The sequence below is a fragment of the Callorhinchus milii genome, unplaced genomic scaffold (genome assembly GCF_018977255.1).
Source record: "Callorhinchus milii isolate IMCB2004 unplaced genomic scaffold, IMCB_Cmil_1.0 Scaffold13, whole genome shotgun sequence".
NCBI classification, from domain to species: Eukaryota; Metazoa; Chordata; class Chondrichthyes; order Chimaeriformes; family Callorhinchidae; genus Callorhinchus; species Callorhinchus milii.
The window spans coordinates 3,500,097-3,519,220 of NW_024704754.1; the positions used below are offsets into that span (position 1 = coordinate 3,500,097).

General features: G+C 40.9%; 1 protein-coding gene across 13 annotated transcripts in view; it reads right to left on the reverse strand.

The window, feature by feature from the left end:
* Positions 1-2,234: 2,234 nt before the first annotated feature.
* The window catches only part of rapgef6 (Rap guanine nucleotide exchange factor (GEF) 6), a 126,914-nt gene continuing 110,024 nt past the window's right edge, over positions 2,235-19,124 (reverse strand). For 6 of the 13 annotated variants that reach the window (XM_042339849.1, XM_007901279.2, XM_007901276.2 and 3 more), the window contains 5 exons: positions 14,641-14,697; positions 13,791-14,016; positions 12,437-12,627; positions 7,145-7,477; positions 2,235-4,456 (listed from right to left, as the gene is read on the reverse strand). In XM_042339849.1, the coding sequence (XP_042195783.1) occupies positions 4,431-4,456; positions 7,145-7,477; positions 12,437-12,627; positions 13,791-14,016; positions 14,641-14,697 (833 nt within the window). In that variant the 3' untranslated portion in view covers positions 2,235-4,430. Of the gene's footprint in view, positions 4,457-7,144; positions 7,478-12,436; positions 12,628-13,790; positions 14,017-14,640; positions 14,698-15,503; positions 17,636-19,124 lie in introns of those variants that run through there. The other 7 variants (XM_007901283.2, XM_007901278.2, XM_007901284.2 and 4 more) reach the window with 3 other exon arrangements.

Below are 19,124 nucleotides of genomic sequence, written 5' to 3' on the forward strand. Positions count from 1 at the left end.
ACTGGGAGGCAGATGTAAAAATATTAATGGTGGATGCTGTCATTTCACTTACACTTCATTTCGAATCCCACAGCGATCTGTGCTGATGCTGTGAACATGTTACCGATATTTCCTCACAATTTTGGTCAAATGCCTGCGAATATTGTTACCGTTGTGTTGTCAGGTTTCACAGAAAACCGGAGTAATATCCCCTGCAACGAATGGTTAAACGCGTTCACAATTTCTTGCGAAATCGGAGCACTATTCGATCACTGTGACATGCGCTCACACTCCATTCACACTGACACATCAACACCAGAATTGACAGGTTTTTTCTTGTGTACGTGAGCTGTTCCACATTCAAAAGGTGACCCAGATTCCGAAATGCTGGAATCATTTGACAAACTACAAGGCAGGGATCACCCGAGCTCACGCTCTCAGAAGATCGTGCGTTCAAACCCTACGTTGGGACCTTGGAACTCACAATCCAGGCTGACACTTTATGACTTTCCTCGGGGCGTACTGGATCATCGTGAGCTGCTTCAAAATTGTGAGACGTCTCAACAGCTGTGACGTTAAACCAAGGTCCCCCCCCTGCTCATTATGTTGGACGTTAACATCCTATGGCACTTTCCCAGAGAAGGGTATTTCATACTGTAAAACACTACCAAACGTCAAGAGGATTCATTGTGGTTCAACTGCACAGGAGCGAATTCGCAAAGAATCGAAAATAGTCGTTGGACCCCCTTTTCCTCTTTTTTTTAATAATCAATTTGAGCTTATTATTTGTCAGCGTGTTTTGAATAATCAAATTGTCTGCCCACCATGTCAGTGGCTTCACAATGCAACAAAGTTCTGTTTTGGAAACATAAAATATTGAATTCCAATTAAGAGTTGGTTCGGTTGATATTTCTGTGCATTGCCTCATCTCGTGTATCTGGGGTGTGATAGTAATGTAATTTATTGCCAAATAAACAGCCAGTCTCTTTAAAATTAAACAATTATCGCATTTGATGTAGCACCTTGCCACCTTGAAACGTGGTTCACAACCTAATTGATGTCAGCTAATTCAAAAGGATAGATCTTGTCTGACCAATCTCATAGCCTTTTTGAGCTGGCAGCCCAAATTGACTGTAGGAAGTCATATGATGTAGTATATCTAGACTTGTACTGGTGTTTGACAACATAGCACATGCAAGAATCCTCCACCCTTCCTGGCAACCTCTTCCAGTTGTTGATTAGCTTCTATGAAACAAAAACCTTCCTGGTTTCTGTGCTGAAATTGCCCTCTTACGACTCTAAACCTATGTCCTCTTGTTACATTGTCATGGTACATCCTATCCTACTATGGAATAATCCCTTAAAATGTTATTTTTTTACACATGGTCACTTCATCCACGGCTGTTTGTGGGACACTGCTGTGCGCAATTGGCTGCTGGCTGTGTCTCACCTACAAAATACACAGTCACTACACTTTACAGTGTATTCTGTGAAGTGCTTTTGAGACGTCTCGAAGACGTGATAAGGCGCTATATCAAATGCAAGGATTATCATTATTGTATTATCATAAAAGGCAATCAGTGACAATTTAATCCGAGATAAAATTAGTTCAATATCTAAAATTCAATTATCACATGTTAATTAAAACATTGACAATTCACTCGGTGCGGCTGTTGCTAAGGAGCTCTGATGTTTGTGGTTCAATCTTTGATTTTGTCCATTATAAGGATTTAGATGCTCCATTGTGGATTTTAAAAACAAGATGAATATTTATGACTGGGATCAGCCCCATTAGCGTGAGCAAGGTCCTGTGACCGAAGGTAGAAAATCCACTCTAGTGTTTGAATGTATATTATACACCTTGTGCATTAGTGCACTCTCAGTAGTTTTGTTTAATTGCATCCCCATTGCCGCATTTCAGGAACTGACCTGTAAAACGTAGGCAGTGGTAAGAGACAGTCAGTGGACAGGTTTTACAAGCGGACACAGCTTGTAGATACAGCACTGAGACATTTCGCTGCATTGCAACAGGATGTTTCTGCGACATTGGCTGCCGTGTCTGCCCACAAGACACAGTCCCTGCACTTTACAATATATCCTGTGAAGCGCTTTGGGACACTCTCCTGATGTGAAAGGTGCCGTACCAAATGTTAAGGTAATTATTTTTTGTTATCTTTTAAGGTAACAAGTATGTGGGCCAAATCCATACAGTCCAACCTTTTTAACAAAAGAAATACATTATTAAATAAACCAGGTTCTGGTCAGACATCATTATTTATTAGTTTACAACTTCATTTTAATGGATTCAGAATAAACAGTACATCTTCTACCATCTGTTCAACAAAAATATAACAAATATGTACAATCACTGGTACAAAAAAAGCATACAGACACATCGACTGTCTTTCTGAAAGACATAAGTTACAAGTCGTATCAAAAGTATGAGAAAAACATTAGTCAAATTACATTATACTTTACAATTACTTCTTGTGAATGGACATGTGCAGAATATTTAATACCTGTATACTTATAATGATTGTGCAGCTTATTCAATATGCTTAACTTCTGATTTGATATGAATACACATAATCCATGAAGTGCACTCCAGAAATATCAAAAATAAAGCCCAAATTACCATTAACAAATGACTCTGTGGAAAAAAATACACATAATCACCCAAAGACTGAGGAGTTTTAAATTATGTTTAAATAAAGCACTAATAGGCTGCTACTTTTAAACACTACACAATCTTTTTTAATGTACTGATCAATATGATCAGCTAAATTTCCAAAGAGTCGCAGAGCAGGACAAACTGATGCAAGCCACGTTGTTTAATCTGCATAAATGGAAAAGTAATCAGGTTTACATTTTTCTTAATTTTTATATCTCAATTTATTTACATTTGTGGGGGCAGGAACTTACTTAAGAAAAAAGTTTCTGCCATTTTTTAATACTGTCTTTGTTTCAGTTGTTTAAAAATCATTTAATACATTGCTTCAGAAATCTTGCAGCCCAACTATTAAATAAAGGCACAAGGAATTGTTGTCAAGATTCCTAATTACAATTGATGGCCAATCACAATCCAGAAAATGGAACTAATTCTGGCAAAACAAATCATTAAATACAATAACTTTGATCATATTGTAAACTCTTCACCAATTAAGGTGTAGACAACAGCGTCACAATAAATGCATTTAAAAAAGTCAAGTAATTTACAACGGGCCAGTATAAGAAATCAAGATTTTGGAGGTTTCTGTTGACGAAAATATAGTTATTTTACTTACACATATGAACATATACATATACAAATAACTAGATCATCAGAAAGTCATTTTATAAAGAGTGGATTTTCTGAAGACGTTATTCTAGGAGCTGATGATTAATTTGATCATTAGCAGTGTTGTGGGAGAAGATGGAATTTGTTTCCGAACACAAAGATTATTGATGTAAATGATCTATTTAAATAGAGTGAAATATATTTCCCCACCAGCAACACTCATCGTCCCAAACAAATACTGGAGCCTCCATATACACCACCTCCCCACACTCACTCACACACACGCACGCACACACACACACGCACACACACAAAAGTGATCGGTGTTCCAACGTGCTTCATTTCCTAACAACAACCTTTGAGATACAAACAGACCATCATTGGCTTTGAGGCTTGGTGTAGTGGAGAACATATTGCCAACGGCCAACTTATTTAAGATAGGCCTCGGTCTTGTGGCCATCAAGCTTCAGTAATCTGGATTTATACCACGTGTGATTGTGTATTCCCAGAACGCAGAAATGCACCAGAATTGAGCGTGGATGGAACTGTCCATGGAACCGTGAAACAAATCTGCAATCTGCACATCAATATAGTGAACATTCTGTATAAATATTGACACTAAATCATATTATTCTGAATTGAATTGTTTATCTAATTCATGATATATATATATTGAAGAGTCACTGAATTGGACTGCAATTTATAACAGAGTAGAGTTGTTTAGCTGTACAGCTTCAAATGAGTTCAATGACATCTCGCCAAAACCAGTCTAGTTATTTGTACACCATCTATGGTCATATTCCAGTTATGCACATGGCTGCATTTACTTACAACTTTTTAAATTAAATTTCATTAAACAGCCAAACATCTAACATTTTGAAAATTAAAAAAATAATTTGGCAAGAGACAAAATATACCAGGGACAGGACCTTAATTAAATACCAGGATAGAACTTTTGTTGTATCTGTTTTGAGATTGAAGATATATTCAGGTTCTGTTCACTAAAACAACACAGACAAGTTCTCACTGTTTCGTCTCATGCAGGACAGCACTCGCACACAGGACATACTTTTAAGGCCGAAAGAAGGTGTAAAACAGCTGCCTGCAGTGTGGAAATAGAGCAATGTGGTCCGTAACAGGTCCTGCGTTGATTTCGCAAAGTAAACTGAAACATTCAGACCGCAGAAACCTGTTCATCTTCTGTAAAATGGAGAAGATATTTCATTATTAATTAACTACACGAATGTTTAATCTACAATTACCCAATTGTACTCCTTTGCATTTGTAATTCATTATAAACACACATAATTACATGGATTAGGATAGGGAGTGCAAAACTATATATATATTTATATATACATACACACACGTAAAGACAATAATCTAAAACACAAAATCCAGGCAGCAATGTGAGTATAACAGTCAGAGCTGGAGCTCCAGGTTAGTTCATGGACTATAAATAAGCAAATGATATTTTGTACACACATATCACACACAGCATGGCGTAATTGTATTCAGTTTTGTGCCAATTTTGTTTTAATTATTGAACTATCGATGACAAGGGCCAATTTCACACCGAAGAGTTAACAATTCATTAACTGTGACTTCATCACTAAGAGCAATACAGGTTCAGTTTAAAATGATAAAGACAGCAATGGAACCTGCTTCAGTGTGTTTTACATCAGCGTAGACACAACAATGTCCATAACTAGACAAACATGTAACAAGCCCATCCTAATAGTGTTTGGACAAAGACTGCAATATGGGATTTGCTAAACAAATGTACCTCCAAATCAGACCGACTTGTCTAGTTGAAACTCTAGGCAATTTCCTGATTACTCAGGTTATACAGGGTAACCAAAAAGTGGTGATATCTACCCTATTATCTAAAAAAAAACTCTCTAAGACTTATTAGACATTGTAACTTTTTGGTCACCAAAGACACATGGCTTTGCAGCACATTCGATTACAACAAATCGCCTGAATCAACCTGCCAAGGAGAATAAATCAATCTCACAATATGAAGTCTCAGGAAACATTTGGATTTCAAATGTGGAGAAAATAAGTATTCTTAACAGCAAATAAAATGAGGTTCAAAATGAAATGTGCGTTGCAATTGAAAACGGAAGAATATTTCAAGATATAGGAATAAGAATAGTAAAAGGTAAGGCTGTAATCACTGCAGTAGCTTCATTTGAGCTCAAATTAGCTTTTCAAATGAAAACTGTACGTCTAGGAAATTGAATTACACCTTCCTGTGATGATCATTGTAGCTGTACTAAATCGAGATAGAACAGTTAAACCAGAGTCCAACTTAAAGAACTGATAAGTCATATGTCTTATATATATATATGCCTATAAGTCATATGAGGCAGGAACAAATAAATAACTGTAAGCACAACCAAGTTTAATTTACTTCCCAAATGGGTGACTGGTTCCCTGGTCCCGTTACCAGCGTGGGGTGACTGTGCAGTTAGTTGCTTGCAAATATACCCTTCGAGTGGTAAAATGTCTCATCTTTCGCTTGTGCATCTCTGGGTGCACTTCACAAATCAAACATTTATATTTTATTCCTGGAGATGCGTGTAGTGGTGGAGAGTAACAGGCAGCGCCACAGAGTGGTGAATAGTGACATTATGCCAAGATCTTCCCACACGCTGAATTGCTGATCTTTGTCACTGTGAGGGAAGCGCTAAGCTGAAGTGAGGTACATCCTTACTGGGACAAGGAAGATTAAGGGGAGAGCAATCGCCCAGTTTCTCTGGCACGGTGGCAGAGGCGTACACAGGCACTGAGCAGTCGATGCGTTCTGCTTGGAAATGCCAAAAAGAATTCTCTCCTTAAAAACCTAGTGCTGCAAATCCAGAACAAAAATTACAAAGGATGTACAGCATGGAAACAAGGCCACTCAGCTCAACCAGTCCGTATGGGTGTTTATACTCCACACGAGTCTTCACCCATTCCTTACTCTCTCTCATATCCTTCTTATCCAGGGGCAAGTTATCAGAGTTTCACTGTACGTTGCATTTTCCTACATTAAACTTCATTTGCTATCTGTCTGCTCGCCTGTTCAACATTGAATCCTACATCTTAAAATTTTACTGTGCGCAACTCGCTGCCACATTTCGCCCACAAAATAATCAATCCACTTTACAATATATTCTGTGAAGCCCCTTGAGACATTGTGACGACGTGATAAGGTGCTATATGAAAAGCAAGGATTATTATTACTATAAAAGTTTGTAGCTGTTTACTGTACCACTGTCCCAGGGGCATACATGCAATTGGTTGAACAATTTTTTCAATGAACTAACCTATGAGATCATTAAACAGATAAAGCAAAAGTTCAGCAATAACATTTAAGGTATATGTATATATATATGCTTCATTTTGTAATATTCAGGAATTTGGAAAGTTCAAACATTTAATATAAAAAATAGAAATTCCTATTTAGAATTTTAAAACCTTTCAGTTTGAGTTCTGTAAATAGATCACGCCATACACTCTTATGGTTGCAACTGGTACAAGTCTTGGAAAATCGGAGGAGAAACAGACAAAAATGATTTTAACGTGCAACTTTAAAAGATTTCACTTGAACATCAGTGACATTTTAGATCCCTTGTGGTCGCTTCACAATACACTACTACAGTTAAACAGATGGCTCTTTATATTACTCATTACAATTAAGATGAGTAAGTAAATTCATCACTCTAAGAAATGCCTGGTTGCAAGTGACATCAATTAACGACAACAATTTACATTCGTATAGCGCCTTTCACGCCAGGAGGTCGTCCCAAGAGGGCGCTGAAATTAATTTAAATTAAAAAATGATTCGCTAGCGGAGGCGACTTATATTGTTTCTAAGGGTTCTAAGAATGTCTGACCTACCATCATCTTCGTTACCTTGAAGATCTTGATGGTTAAGTTGAACTAGTCTAGGATCGGTCTCAGAGAGTTTACGCCACTGTGGATGGCCCGGCCCTCTAGGTTGCTTGCTTGAAGTAGGTTGGCTAGCAATGGGAACCGCTGGTCTTGTTGGGTCGCATGGCTGTGGTACCATCCGCGACCTTTGCAAAGCCACATTATAGTCTGGAGGTTTTAAGTGTGGATGGTGACGTCCTCCTTCCTTAACATCTGCTATTGGAATTCCCACGTATCCTGGTGGGGTGGGCGGTGGCTCTCTATACCTACCGTCCCTTTGTGCTGCAGTAACACAATACACTAGTATAAGAAATAATCATTGTTAATGTTAATGAGATTCATGAAAACGAAAAAAAGAGACAAAAATTATACAAAGATATGAAATGTTAGGAGGTTAGTAAAGGAATATAAAATGACAATATGTAAACTGGATGAAATGACAACAGCAGCAGCAGCATAATCTAATCTAAAACCAGTTCAAGATCCTCATTCTAACCTTTAAATCTCTCCCTGGTCTTGCCCCAATCCATCTATGTGACCTCCTCAAGCCTTACAAACCCAGTCGTTTCAGTCTGGATCGGCCTGCCACACATTTCCTCCTTATGATATTGATTATTGACTAAGTGAGATAGCAAAACAATCCAGTCCAACATTTGGGGATGAGGGTGGGCAAGGGAAAGAGGGGATGAGGAGGAATTTAGTGCGGGCATGAATCTTTCTAATTTATTGGAAATGCCAATGACCAGGCAACCAATCTTTCCATATCTAAGTCTCAAGAGATGTGCGAACAGCAACTCTCCCAGAATGGAAACTGCAGTGCTGTGTACTGAGGTTCGAAAACATCTCTCATCTTCAACAATAACCTCACAGTAGGTTAGCATGGAATTTGATTTAATCTCAAATTTGACATAACTAAGTGAGTTAACCAAAGAAATACAAACATTAGATGAAAATCCAATATTTCAGTCGCATTCACTCTCATTATCCCACCTATAAAATCTTTTTTTTAAAATCAAAACACATTTTATACCGAGACCTCCTTGAATACAAGCAAAGAATCAATCTGTGTTTCAACAAAACTCAAAACGACGATCAATAAACTTATTGTAATTCTCTCACTGACAGATTCTATTCTATCATCAGTGGCAATCATTTTTTGTCAAAGTTAAAACATTCAAGGGATTACAAGACAGGAAGGATTATTATCATTTTCAAGTTTTAAACCTGTGTATTCCTAGGAATGAACACTTCTGGGCATAACAGATATATTATGAGATTTATTGACTTTCAATAAAGCAATATTACAACATGAAATATGATAAATAACTGAATACATGTTGAATTATTTTATTGTTGAGCTCCTCTAAATTAATAATTGTTTCTCATGGTCATCTCAAAGCCTGAAGTCACTGATCTTCTGTGGACAACCTTTTGTTGTATGAAACGTTACTCTTACCCTCTACGGAGGAAGTGACCTTTGCTGAGATCCAATATTGATCTGGGGTTCCCTGTATTCCTGTAATACCACACCTAAATATTCATTTTTTTCTGTGCAATCTTTGAAACTATTGATTAATGGGTTGGGGGAGAAACTAATTTAAGCGCTCCAGGACTCTACAACAACAACAACAACAACAACAAGATTCCATTTATAGAGCGCCTTTCACGTCAGGAGGACGTCCCAAGGCGCTGCACAGTTGGGTCATGACCCGAGCAGGGGGGAAATGGTCAGGGTGAGGGGAGGGAAGGGAGGGAGAGAGGAGGGGGAAATGGTCAGGGTGAGGGGAGGGAAGGGAGGGAGCGAGGAGGAGGAAGAGAGTCGAGAGGGGAGCTGAAGGCACGGTCAAAGAGAAAGGTTTTGAGACCGGCCTTGAAGGAGGAAAGGGAGGAAGCAAGGCGAAGGCACTGGGGGATGGAGTTCCAGAGCCTCGGGGCTGAGAGGCTGAAGGCCCGACCACCGATAGTAGGGCGGTTGGGGCGGGGGACGTGGAGCAGACCGGAGCCAGAGGAACGGAGGGTACGGGCAGGTAGGTAGGGGGATAGTAGGTTGGAGAGGTAGGAGGGAGCAAGGCCGTGAATGGCCTTGTAGGTGAGGATGAGGATCTTGAAATCAATCCTCTGGGGGATGGGGAGCCAGTGGAGGCGAGCGAGGGTGGGAGTGATGTGGTCCCGAAGCCTGGTGCGGGACAGTACACGAGCTGCAGAGTTCTGAATGACCTGCAGCTTGTGGAGGGAGGTGGCGGGAAGGCCGGCGAGGAGAGAGTTCCCATAGTCCAGCCTTGAGGTGACAAAGGCGTGAACCAGGGTTTCAGCAGCGTGAGGGGTGAGGTAGTGCCGTAATCTGGCGATATTCCGGAGGTGATGGAAGGCGGTGCCAGTTGTGGTGCGGATGTGAGGGAGAAAGGACAGCTCAGGGTCGAACAAAACGCCGAGGTTCCTGACTGGCTTTGAGAGGTGGAGAGTGCAGCCTTGGATGCTGATGGTGTCAGCGCCTGAGGTGCGGAGGCGCTGACGTGAGCCAATCAGGAGGGCCTCGGTTTTTTGCACGTTGAGCTGAAGAAAGTTGTCTCTCGTCCAGGACTCGATGTCGGACAGGCAGGCTGTCAGGACATCGGTGGTCGTGGAGTTGAGAGTAGAGGAGGAAAGGTAGAGTTGGGTGTCATCCGCATACATGTGGAAGTTAACCCCATGTTTGCGGATGATGTCACCAAGGGGGAGCATATAGAGGGTGAAGAGGAGGGGACCGAGGACAGAGCCCTGAGGGACACCACATGAGACAGTACGGGGGGTGGAGGAGAAGCCATTCGTTGAGACGAAGTGAAGACGGTGAGAAAGGTACGACCTAAACCATTCAAGGACAGTGCCTTGAAAGTTGAGGTGGGAGGACAAGCGGTGGAGTAGGATAGTGTGGTCGACCGTATCGAATGCTGCCGATAGGTCGAGGAGGACGAGGAGACAGAGGGAGCCCTGGTCACAGATGGTCAGGATGTCATTGGTGACCTTGACCAGGGCAGTTTCTGTGCTATGAGCAGCACGGAAACCTGACTCTACCCTGTGTGAAGGACACAATATAAATGCAAGTTGTTGTTGTAATCCCAATTCTACCCTTACCCAAAGTCTACAATGTCACCTTCCAGCAGGAGGCACCCCACCTCTCCCTACCCTGAGAATATGGAGGCCGATTCTGGTGCGCTCAAACTATGCTACCTCTGTCAGCCTGGCTCAGTTGGTAGCACTCTCCCCTTTGAGTTAGAGGGTTATTCAAAATCATGTGGAGACTTTGATCTCATTGTCCAAGCTGACTTTCCAATGCAGTACCGAAGGAGCACCTTGGGACGTCCTCCTGTAATTTGTGCTTTTTTTTGTTGTTGCATTGTTGATGGTACCATCCTTCTGATAAGATGTTAAACTGTTGCATACATGAGGGAGAAGTGAATAGAGGGTTGTTAGAATGAAGAGAGGGGATTAGGAGAGGTGGAAGTTAGTCCATAGTGTGTGTGTGTGTGGGGGTGAAGGATATTTGGGGTGAATGGTGTGATTCCGTACTGTAACAGTACATGAAATTCTAAGTATGTAGACTGAGGTCCGTCTGCCTGTCAGGTGGTTGTTAAAGATATCGGCCATTATTTAAAGAGAAAGAAGTTTCTTCCCTGTGTCCTGGCCAACAATCTCCATAGAGTCGCTTGATCTCTTATACGTGTGACATCGGTGTGTGTAAAATGGCTGCTGCATTTGCCAGGGATTTTAATAACAAACACAGGTTGGGATAGCACATGGGTGTACACCTGCCCTGTCTGGGGTTTGGGGACTGCTGGGACACAGCTTGAAAGGATGGCACAGATCCTGTAGGAAGTTCAAGCTCAGGGATAGGAAACAGGAGAGAATGTTGATCCATTGATTAAACTAGTAACCAACCTAGTAATTAGCCAAGGATTGATTTGGAGAAGTTTCTATAAAAAAACTGAGAACTTGACTGGGAATGGTCTCGGAAACTATTCCCATAGAGACAGATCTTGATTCTTGTTATAAGTCACAGGGAATGATATTCCTGTTACACCAAACATTCTCTGGATTTGTTCTACTGATTTGCCCACAAAATATACGTCAATTCACTTCATAAAGGCTAAGGAGGTAACAACCCTTTACTTTATAAATAACCTTGTGATAAGAGAGAGATCTCCAGGCTGTTGGGCATCAAGCTTAGAGACTCTGGTTCAAGAAACACTTTGGCTACATAATTTTGGTACATATGGTAAAAGAGACTTTTTACGAAAATCCCCAAGAACCCAAGTGGCCTATTTGAGCAAAATGTGATAGGCAGTCAATCAGCCATAGGGTTATGATTATGACATTTGCAACTCCTGACAGAATAACCATTCTAATAAGCGTTTGAATTACTGCCTTCATCCATTATCGAAAGCATTTTCTCTCTACCACTCCATGCCACTTTACAGTCCTGTGGAGTCCTGTAGCTCAGTGGTTAGAGCACTCGCTTTGCAAGTGAGAGACCTGAGGTCAATTCCAGGCAGAGGGCGAAACCTTGGGCAAGTTTCCTTACTCCACACACCTAATAATAATCCCTCCAAAACAAAACTAAATTGGTCATTTTCAATCTACGACTGTTTGTGGGACATTGCTGTGCGCAATTGGCTGCCGCGTTCGCCCAACAATATAGTCAATTCACTTTACAATGTGTTCTGTGAAGCGCTTTGGGACGTCCTCCCGACGTGAAAAGCGCTATATCAAATGCAAGGATTATTATTATTATAGTGTTATTCATCTTAACATATATTTACATACATTTTGACCACAAAACCACTGTAACATCAATGCACCTTACAGTCTATCCTGTGAAGCGCTTTGAGATGTCTCAACGACATGATAAAGCGCCATATCAAATACAAGGATTATTATTAATATTTATAGATTGCACAGCACAGAAACAAACTATTTGGCCCAACTAGTCAATGTCGGTGTTTACACTCCACGTGTCTCCATTCACCTCACTCCCTCCTATTTCCTTTCCCCCTCAAGCTTCACTATTTTTAACCAATCAAATACTTTTCACACATCCTAGTCAAATAAAATGTTTTATATTTTGTTTCATATTTGAAAACAGAACCAAAACTGCCTGAAATATATCAAATTCCTTATAAGCCATCCTGAATACTGTACCTGCTGTCATTTCATACCAGATTTAAATTACATAGGATATACAAGACAATTTGCAGATTTTGACAAATATGCAGATTTTCTTACCTATAAGACCTTTTTCTGTGCTTGAAGTAACAGCTTTGTAAGAGGTGTCAACTTTTGGCTTAGAGTCTGAGATAGCTGCGCTGTACACAGGTGTTCCATCTTTGGTTTCGTGCAAGCCTATCCGTTTTATGGTTCCAGTGTCTGATGCAAACTTGCCCAAATGAGAACTTGTTGAAGATGCCCAGCTTTCCCTGGAAAGAACACATTCAATGGTGTCTTTAGACTGAATCAGACTACTACTTTTAGTCATGTGTCTAGAGTGCAAGTGACAGCCTATGGTCCATCAGTTCAATTTCTGCAATGGCCAGCTAAAGTCTGAGTATATTTAATTGCATTCAGTATTATGTTGGATTATCTGGAAGATGTCATGGGAGCTGTTGGAGTAGGAATTCCAGCTTCCACAGCCTCTGTTTGATGCGCCAAGTGATATAATAATAATAATAATGTGGTCATTGTGTTCTTGGGCCAACTCTTCATTACTTGATGTGAGATGGACCTGGGTTAAAGATACTATGGCACTATTCGAAAAGAGACGGGAGTTTCTCCCGGTGTCCTGGCCAATAATCTCTCAAATAAAATTGGTCACTCACTGCATGCCTGTTTGTGAGACTTTGCTGCGTGCAAACTGGCTGCTGTGTTCGCCCACAAAATACAGTCAATCCATTTTACTTTACAGTATATCCTGTGAAGTGCTTTGAGATGCCTCAACGACGTGACGTGATAAGTCGATATACCAAATGCAAGGATTATTATTATTAATCTTCTGTGAATCAAACTGAGTCAAAGTTGATATCCCTGAAGGCCAGTAAGGACTGTGAGTCGGGAGTATGTACTAGGTTAGTGGGAGTTTTATGCAGAGATTTTGTTTTAACCTTTCCATTTCAGGCCCGGTCTGGCTAGGTACGAATTGCGGTTACAGAGTCTGATAAGCTGGGGGTTTGCTGTAATTATTTCTTGCACACAAAAAGTAGCGATTACATTCTCAAACCCTGGATCCGCTGAAGTAATTGAGACTCTCTGAGGATTTTTTCTTCTTGAACAATTTGAATAAACTCGAGTGTTACACAAATCATAAATAGTTGTCTGTGGTCGATCTCTGCCCGGTACCAAAATTTACTCTTAAATCATACCAGCGAATTGTTGCCCAGCCTCTACAAACATGTGCCAAACACTGTGTGATTCCAATTGAAGTGCAATTATTCAATTAAATCAGGGTTCTTGAGACGTCTCAAAGACGTAATAAGGCGCTATATCAAATGCAAGCATTATTATTATGTTGAAGTTCATCTAACTTTGTTATTACTGTGCAGTTAGTATGATTCCCAACTTCCAAAGTTACACATGCTTTTCTCACCTTGTGTAGGATTGATGGGAATTTACCGCTGATGGCACATTGGTTCCTCCAACCTCTTCCACCGTGTCCGGGATATCAATTGATGGATGGAAGCACCTCTCATCCTGCGTCGTGGCACACATGGAATCAACAGAGCAGTTGCTGACGATGCTGGAGCGCGATGATATCTCACTGTGGCTTGAGTCGGAGAAGTTGTCCGTCCTTGTAATGGGTGCTAGGTTGAAAGCTGAACAAACACATCAGGCAGCACGATTAGTGAATGTGATTGAAGTTAACAACCGGTGCAGAATAACACTGCCCCCCCACCCCACATTGTGTGCTCATCAGAGCTCCTGGTAAGCTGATAAACGAGCAAGGTTTTGTTCACAGGGACTCTCCAGTGATGTTTTTGAAGTTATAAAAGCGTTAACTGGATTGCCAGCTCTTTTTCGTCACTAATTCTTGAAGTTGCCTTTTAAAGCTGTACCAATGTGCCACCTGAAATTGTTTCAAAATATGGCTTCGCACTTAATATGAAGTCACTTCTTCCAAGCCTGGAAAAAAAAATCCCAATTTAAAATGACTTTCGCTGTTATAGGACTCATATCGTGCGAGTGCAATGTAAAAACTGCTTTGCACAAATCGTACTGTGTAACTGTACCATCAGAATGTGCACAGAATATGGACTCAGCACCAGGTGACAGAAGTCTCCTTCCATCCTACTTATTTTTTTTCATCTCATCACGCCCTTTCTTCTGAAAGTACTAAAAACCTTTGGTGCGCAAGGCTCTCCTGAGGGCTTTTGATGTGGCTCGATTTCTCTTCTAGCTACCGTATATTACCACGAGTTATACTGTACTTGCCCACTCACCAACATGCAGCTTCCCACTATTCAATCTCATGCAACGGCTCGCTCTCCTCGGCACTACTAAAGTATAAAAACATTGATTTTAAATCTAATGACCAACCAACTTGTCAAAACGGTCAATCATTCACAAACGTTATGAAAGGTCAACATTTTTGTTTTGAGTACTTACATAGGAGTATGTCTTTTACGCAAACTCTCCACTTATTATGTTCCACTTATTCAGTTCTATCATGTGGCAGTCATTGTTTTAAAAAATCATTAGAATATTTATTTCCTCACATGTTCCCACTCGCTATACTTGTCTTCGAGATGTCTCAAAGCGCTTCAGAGCGCAGAATATACTGTAAACTGAATTGACCATATTTTGAGGGCGAAACACGGCAGCCAGTTGCGCAAAGCAGCGTCCCACGAAGTCGTGGATTGAGTGACCAAATTATTATTATTTCTTTTTTTTGAAGGGAATAGCACTCCCCGGAAAAGCGATCCAGCAATCGACCAACAACCTGGGTTCATCTTGGCCAAGCCCAAATTACAATTTTTCGTAGATGATGTCTGACTGACTATTCAACTATTGATGGGCATCGCAATTAAGCTGATTGTCTCCCCACTTGATATCATACAGTGCTCACTTTTGAGTTTCCAAAAGATTTGGAAGTGATCATGACTAGGAAGTTCGAGTGTTTTCCTTCTCTAGGCTAATTATGCAACTGGAAAGTTCAACGTTCGAAGAGTTGACAAAGAACGTACACAAGAGGACACGGGTTTAGAATTGCGAAGGGCAATTTAAGGCCAGATACCGGGTAGTTTTCTTTACGCAGAGGGCAATCAACAACTGGAACAGGTTTGCCTGGAAAGGTGATAGAGGCCAGGACACTAATGTATAATGCAGCTTGGTACAGTTATGGGGGAACAGCATGTGGGTGTTCTGGAAGAATGAGATCAGATGAGGAAAGCCGTCAGGGCCTTCTTAATCCAGTCCAGTCTTGTGAGGACAGGATATCTCTGCAGTAAAACAATCCACCAATACTTAAAATCTCAACTTGCACATATTGACCTCTTGGGCAACGTATTGCAAGGTTCCTACCAATTAAGGAAGTTTATTCCAGCATTACCACTTACCAAGTTACCGCATTCAAGAAAATGTGCAAAAAGAGTAAAAAAAAAGAGAAGTAGTTAATTTGTTCCTGCTGCCTCTGCCCTTTTCAAGTGAATTCTTTGGAAATCTGAATATCTTCCTGGCAGTGGTCTGTTTTTATTACCTTGCATTATTCCACTTACAAGAATACTCCCATTTTATCTACACCCATTATCTACATAAATAGAGATGACAGATCCAAAACCCAACAGTTAATTTATAACTATCGCAATCTATAATGCACAACCATAGATGGACAAAATGGACACACAAACACACAATATTTCCTGTACTTTCAACAACTAGTCACTAACTAACAGCTAAAGAGAGAAACCCAGCAACACATTACACTGAAATTCTACTGGTTTATGAATCTCACTGTACAAAATAAAAACAAAATACTCATTTATATTAGAATAGTTTACAACATTCACTGCAAGAGCAATGTGCTTCTTGTGCCACAGGAAAGCAAGGACTTTTTGCATTTGATATGTGAAGGACAGTACTCACACTCAGTGCTACTATATTATACTATTATTTTTATAAACAGATAATTCAATCTCAGTCACTACAGTTGTGGAATGGTTCTGTATAGTGGTGTATAGGACAAAGAAACTGGGAGGGAAAATCACCTGGAAGGGGGAGGGGGAGAGAGAGGTGAACTCGGAGGTATCTCCCAGCAGTCAGTTACAGAGCAACAGCACATCAAGCTAAACCGAGGACAAGTCGCCTGAATGCCCTCGCAATGCCCGTTTAGAAACAGTAGTTACGGCAACTATTTTTCAACTTTCCTCAGTGATTGAATCCAATCACTTTATGGATGTTTCACTGGGCACTGGTCACCCTGTTACCTGCCCAAGTAACTATTCTTCACATGCAAGCCTCAACACTGAGTGCTGTCAGGCTATTTTAGTCTGTGTGTCATCACAACTGAGCTTCATTCACACCTCACCCAATATTCAGACAGGCTTCATCTTCTGCAGGGGTCACTAAAGAGGGATCAGGAGTAGAAATCCTGGCTAAGTTTCCCTTCCCTAATCCAGGGATCAATTCTCGCACCAATACTGCTGTAGCTGAAATGGTCAAACCCAGAACAGATCAGCTATCGATTCTGGGACCTATCTGTCGCTCACAAGACTACCTTGGGGACTATTGGGGAGGAGGGTAAGAGAAACGTATCGCTTTGTTTTTAAGATTTTAACTTTGTGTTGGAAAATCATCCAGCACAAAATGGATACACTTTCATGGTAAACTGTCCTTCACATTTTATACAAGGAAATAAACGTTACCGACTGATATTGCTTTGAAAAGGCTTTATTCAGTCCCGCCAGCCAATCCTTTCACTCTGGATAACAGCAGTCCTGGTGCTAATGAAATGTCCTTGTTCTAGAAAAGCAACAACTCATATCGTTTTCCTTCTCTTGTGCCTCAACATCCTGGGGTATAGCCAGTCAAATGGCCGGTTACTAGAGCTGATATTACAACTAGAGCTGCCAGTGTCATCTGTTCCCGCAGTTGCCGCAGCTCCTATCTCTGAACCACCTGCTTTACTTTCTGCGGCTCCTTTTGCCTCTTTACCGCTCGCCGAGGCCAGCCTGTCCCTAGAGGAACTTCTTTCTCTGAACCTCCTGAAAGGAGACCTCATTCTCTTTCTACTTTTGGATTCCTGCTCCCCTTGGCCTCTCGTTTCTGGGAGTTCGCCTGTGTCTGTGCTGCCTGTAGTCAAGCCCGTGATCTCCTGAATTTTCTTTTGCAAATAGATACCGCCTATGCCACGTGTCCGTTCCACAGTGCTCCTGTTGCTGCCCTCACTCGTAAGGGAAGAGGAGCTGCATAGATTCTGCGACCTTAGCACACTATCGCCTGACAGAAACAGGAAGCAGAAATAGTTTATACATAAAAGATAAAATTGCATTGCCGATCCAATTATAACATTTTGGGTCCCAGTTCCCTTTCTTATTGAAAAACAATACCTTAACTATATCCACCTATTTGCTCCTCCACAATTCTTAAGTATCTCATCATAAAGAAAATATTCTGTTTTGTGATTTTTGGATTCATAGTGGATGACCTCACACTTCCCCACATTGAACTCTATCTGCCACAGTTTCGCCCACTCACTTAATCTGTCCAAGTTCCTTTGTAACTTCCTGCTCCCATCTGCACAACGTACTGTGCCTCCTAACATTGTGTTGCCTGCAAATTTGGATATAAAATTCTCTATTCCTTCATCCAAGTCATTTACATTTATGGTGAAAAGCTGAGGCTCCAGTGCAGACCCCTGGGGAACACCGTGTGTCACGTCCCGACAATCAGAGAACGTTCCCTTTATCCCTACTCTCTGTTTCCTGCCTCCCAAAGAATTATTAAGCCACATCGCAAGGTTACCTCCGATTCCACGCTCTTTCATTTTTGCTAATAATCTCTTGTGCGGAACCTCATCAAATACCTTCTGAAGATCCATTATAGACGAAATCCACAGATTTTCTCTTATCCACCATGTTTATGATCTCAAAAAATTCAATTAGATTCATCAGACATGACCTACCCTTCACAAATCCATGCTGACTCTCTTTGATTAGCTCATACTTACCCAAATGCTCTCTCCCTGTTGAGAGATTCCAGTGACTTCCTCACAACTGAGGTTAAGCTGATAGGTCTGTAGTTACCTGGTTTCTCCCTCCCTTCTCAAATAATGGAATGATATTTGCGATTTTCCAATCCAAGGAAATCCCCCAAATATGGAGAGCTTTGGATTAATTGTGACTAATATATCTGCAATTTCCTCCCCTATTTCTTTTAATACCCTGGGGTGGAAACCATCAGGTCCTGCAAATTTATCAATCTTAACTAGGAAAGAAGCAGTTCTTAATCTTGTTCTAGGAATTAAATTGGGGCAAGAGAAAAGTGTGAGAGTTGGAGAGCACCAAAGGGGGCTACAACATTATAAGAATGTTAACTTATGTTAATCCTCAGATAACAGCCATCCAGAATACTATTTAGTCAGCAACACCACTTGAAATAATTCCAAAGTTTTCAAGACCAGACAATTCTTCCCATGTTAATGAACTAATTTTCCTTCTCCCTTGAGTCGATAAGCTATGAGAAAGGCTCTATGTAAATGCAAATTGTTGTTGGTAATCTGCACAAAAACCTCATCGCCACCACTCACTCTGTTGCAGATGTGGCATTTACCGAGCAAGCAACTGGATGCCTCCAAAGTGGAATTGTCTGTTCTTCAAAACTGAGCTTGTCTCCCAAAGCAAGGCAATGTTCTTTTCAATAAGCGGGTGGGAATATTAATGGCTTCATAAATTGAGCACAACTGGTAGCACTGACACAGCTGAGTCAG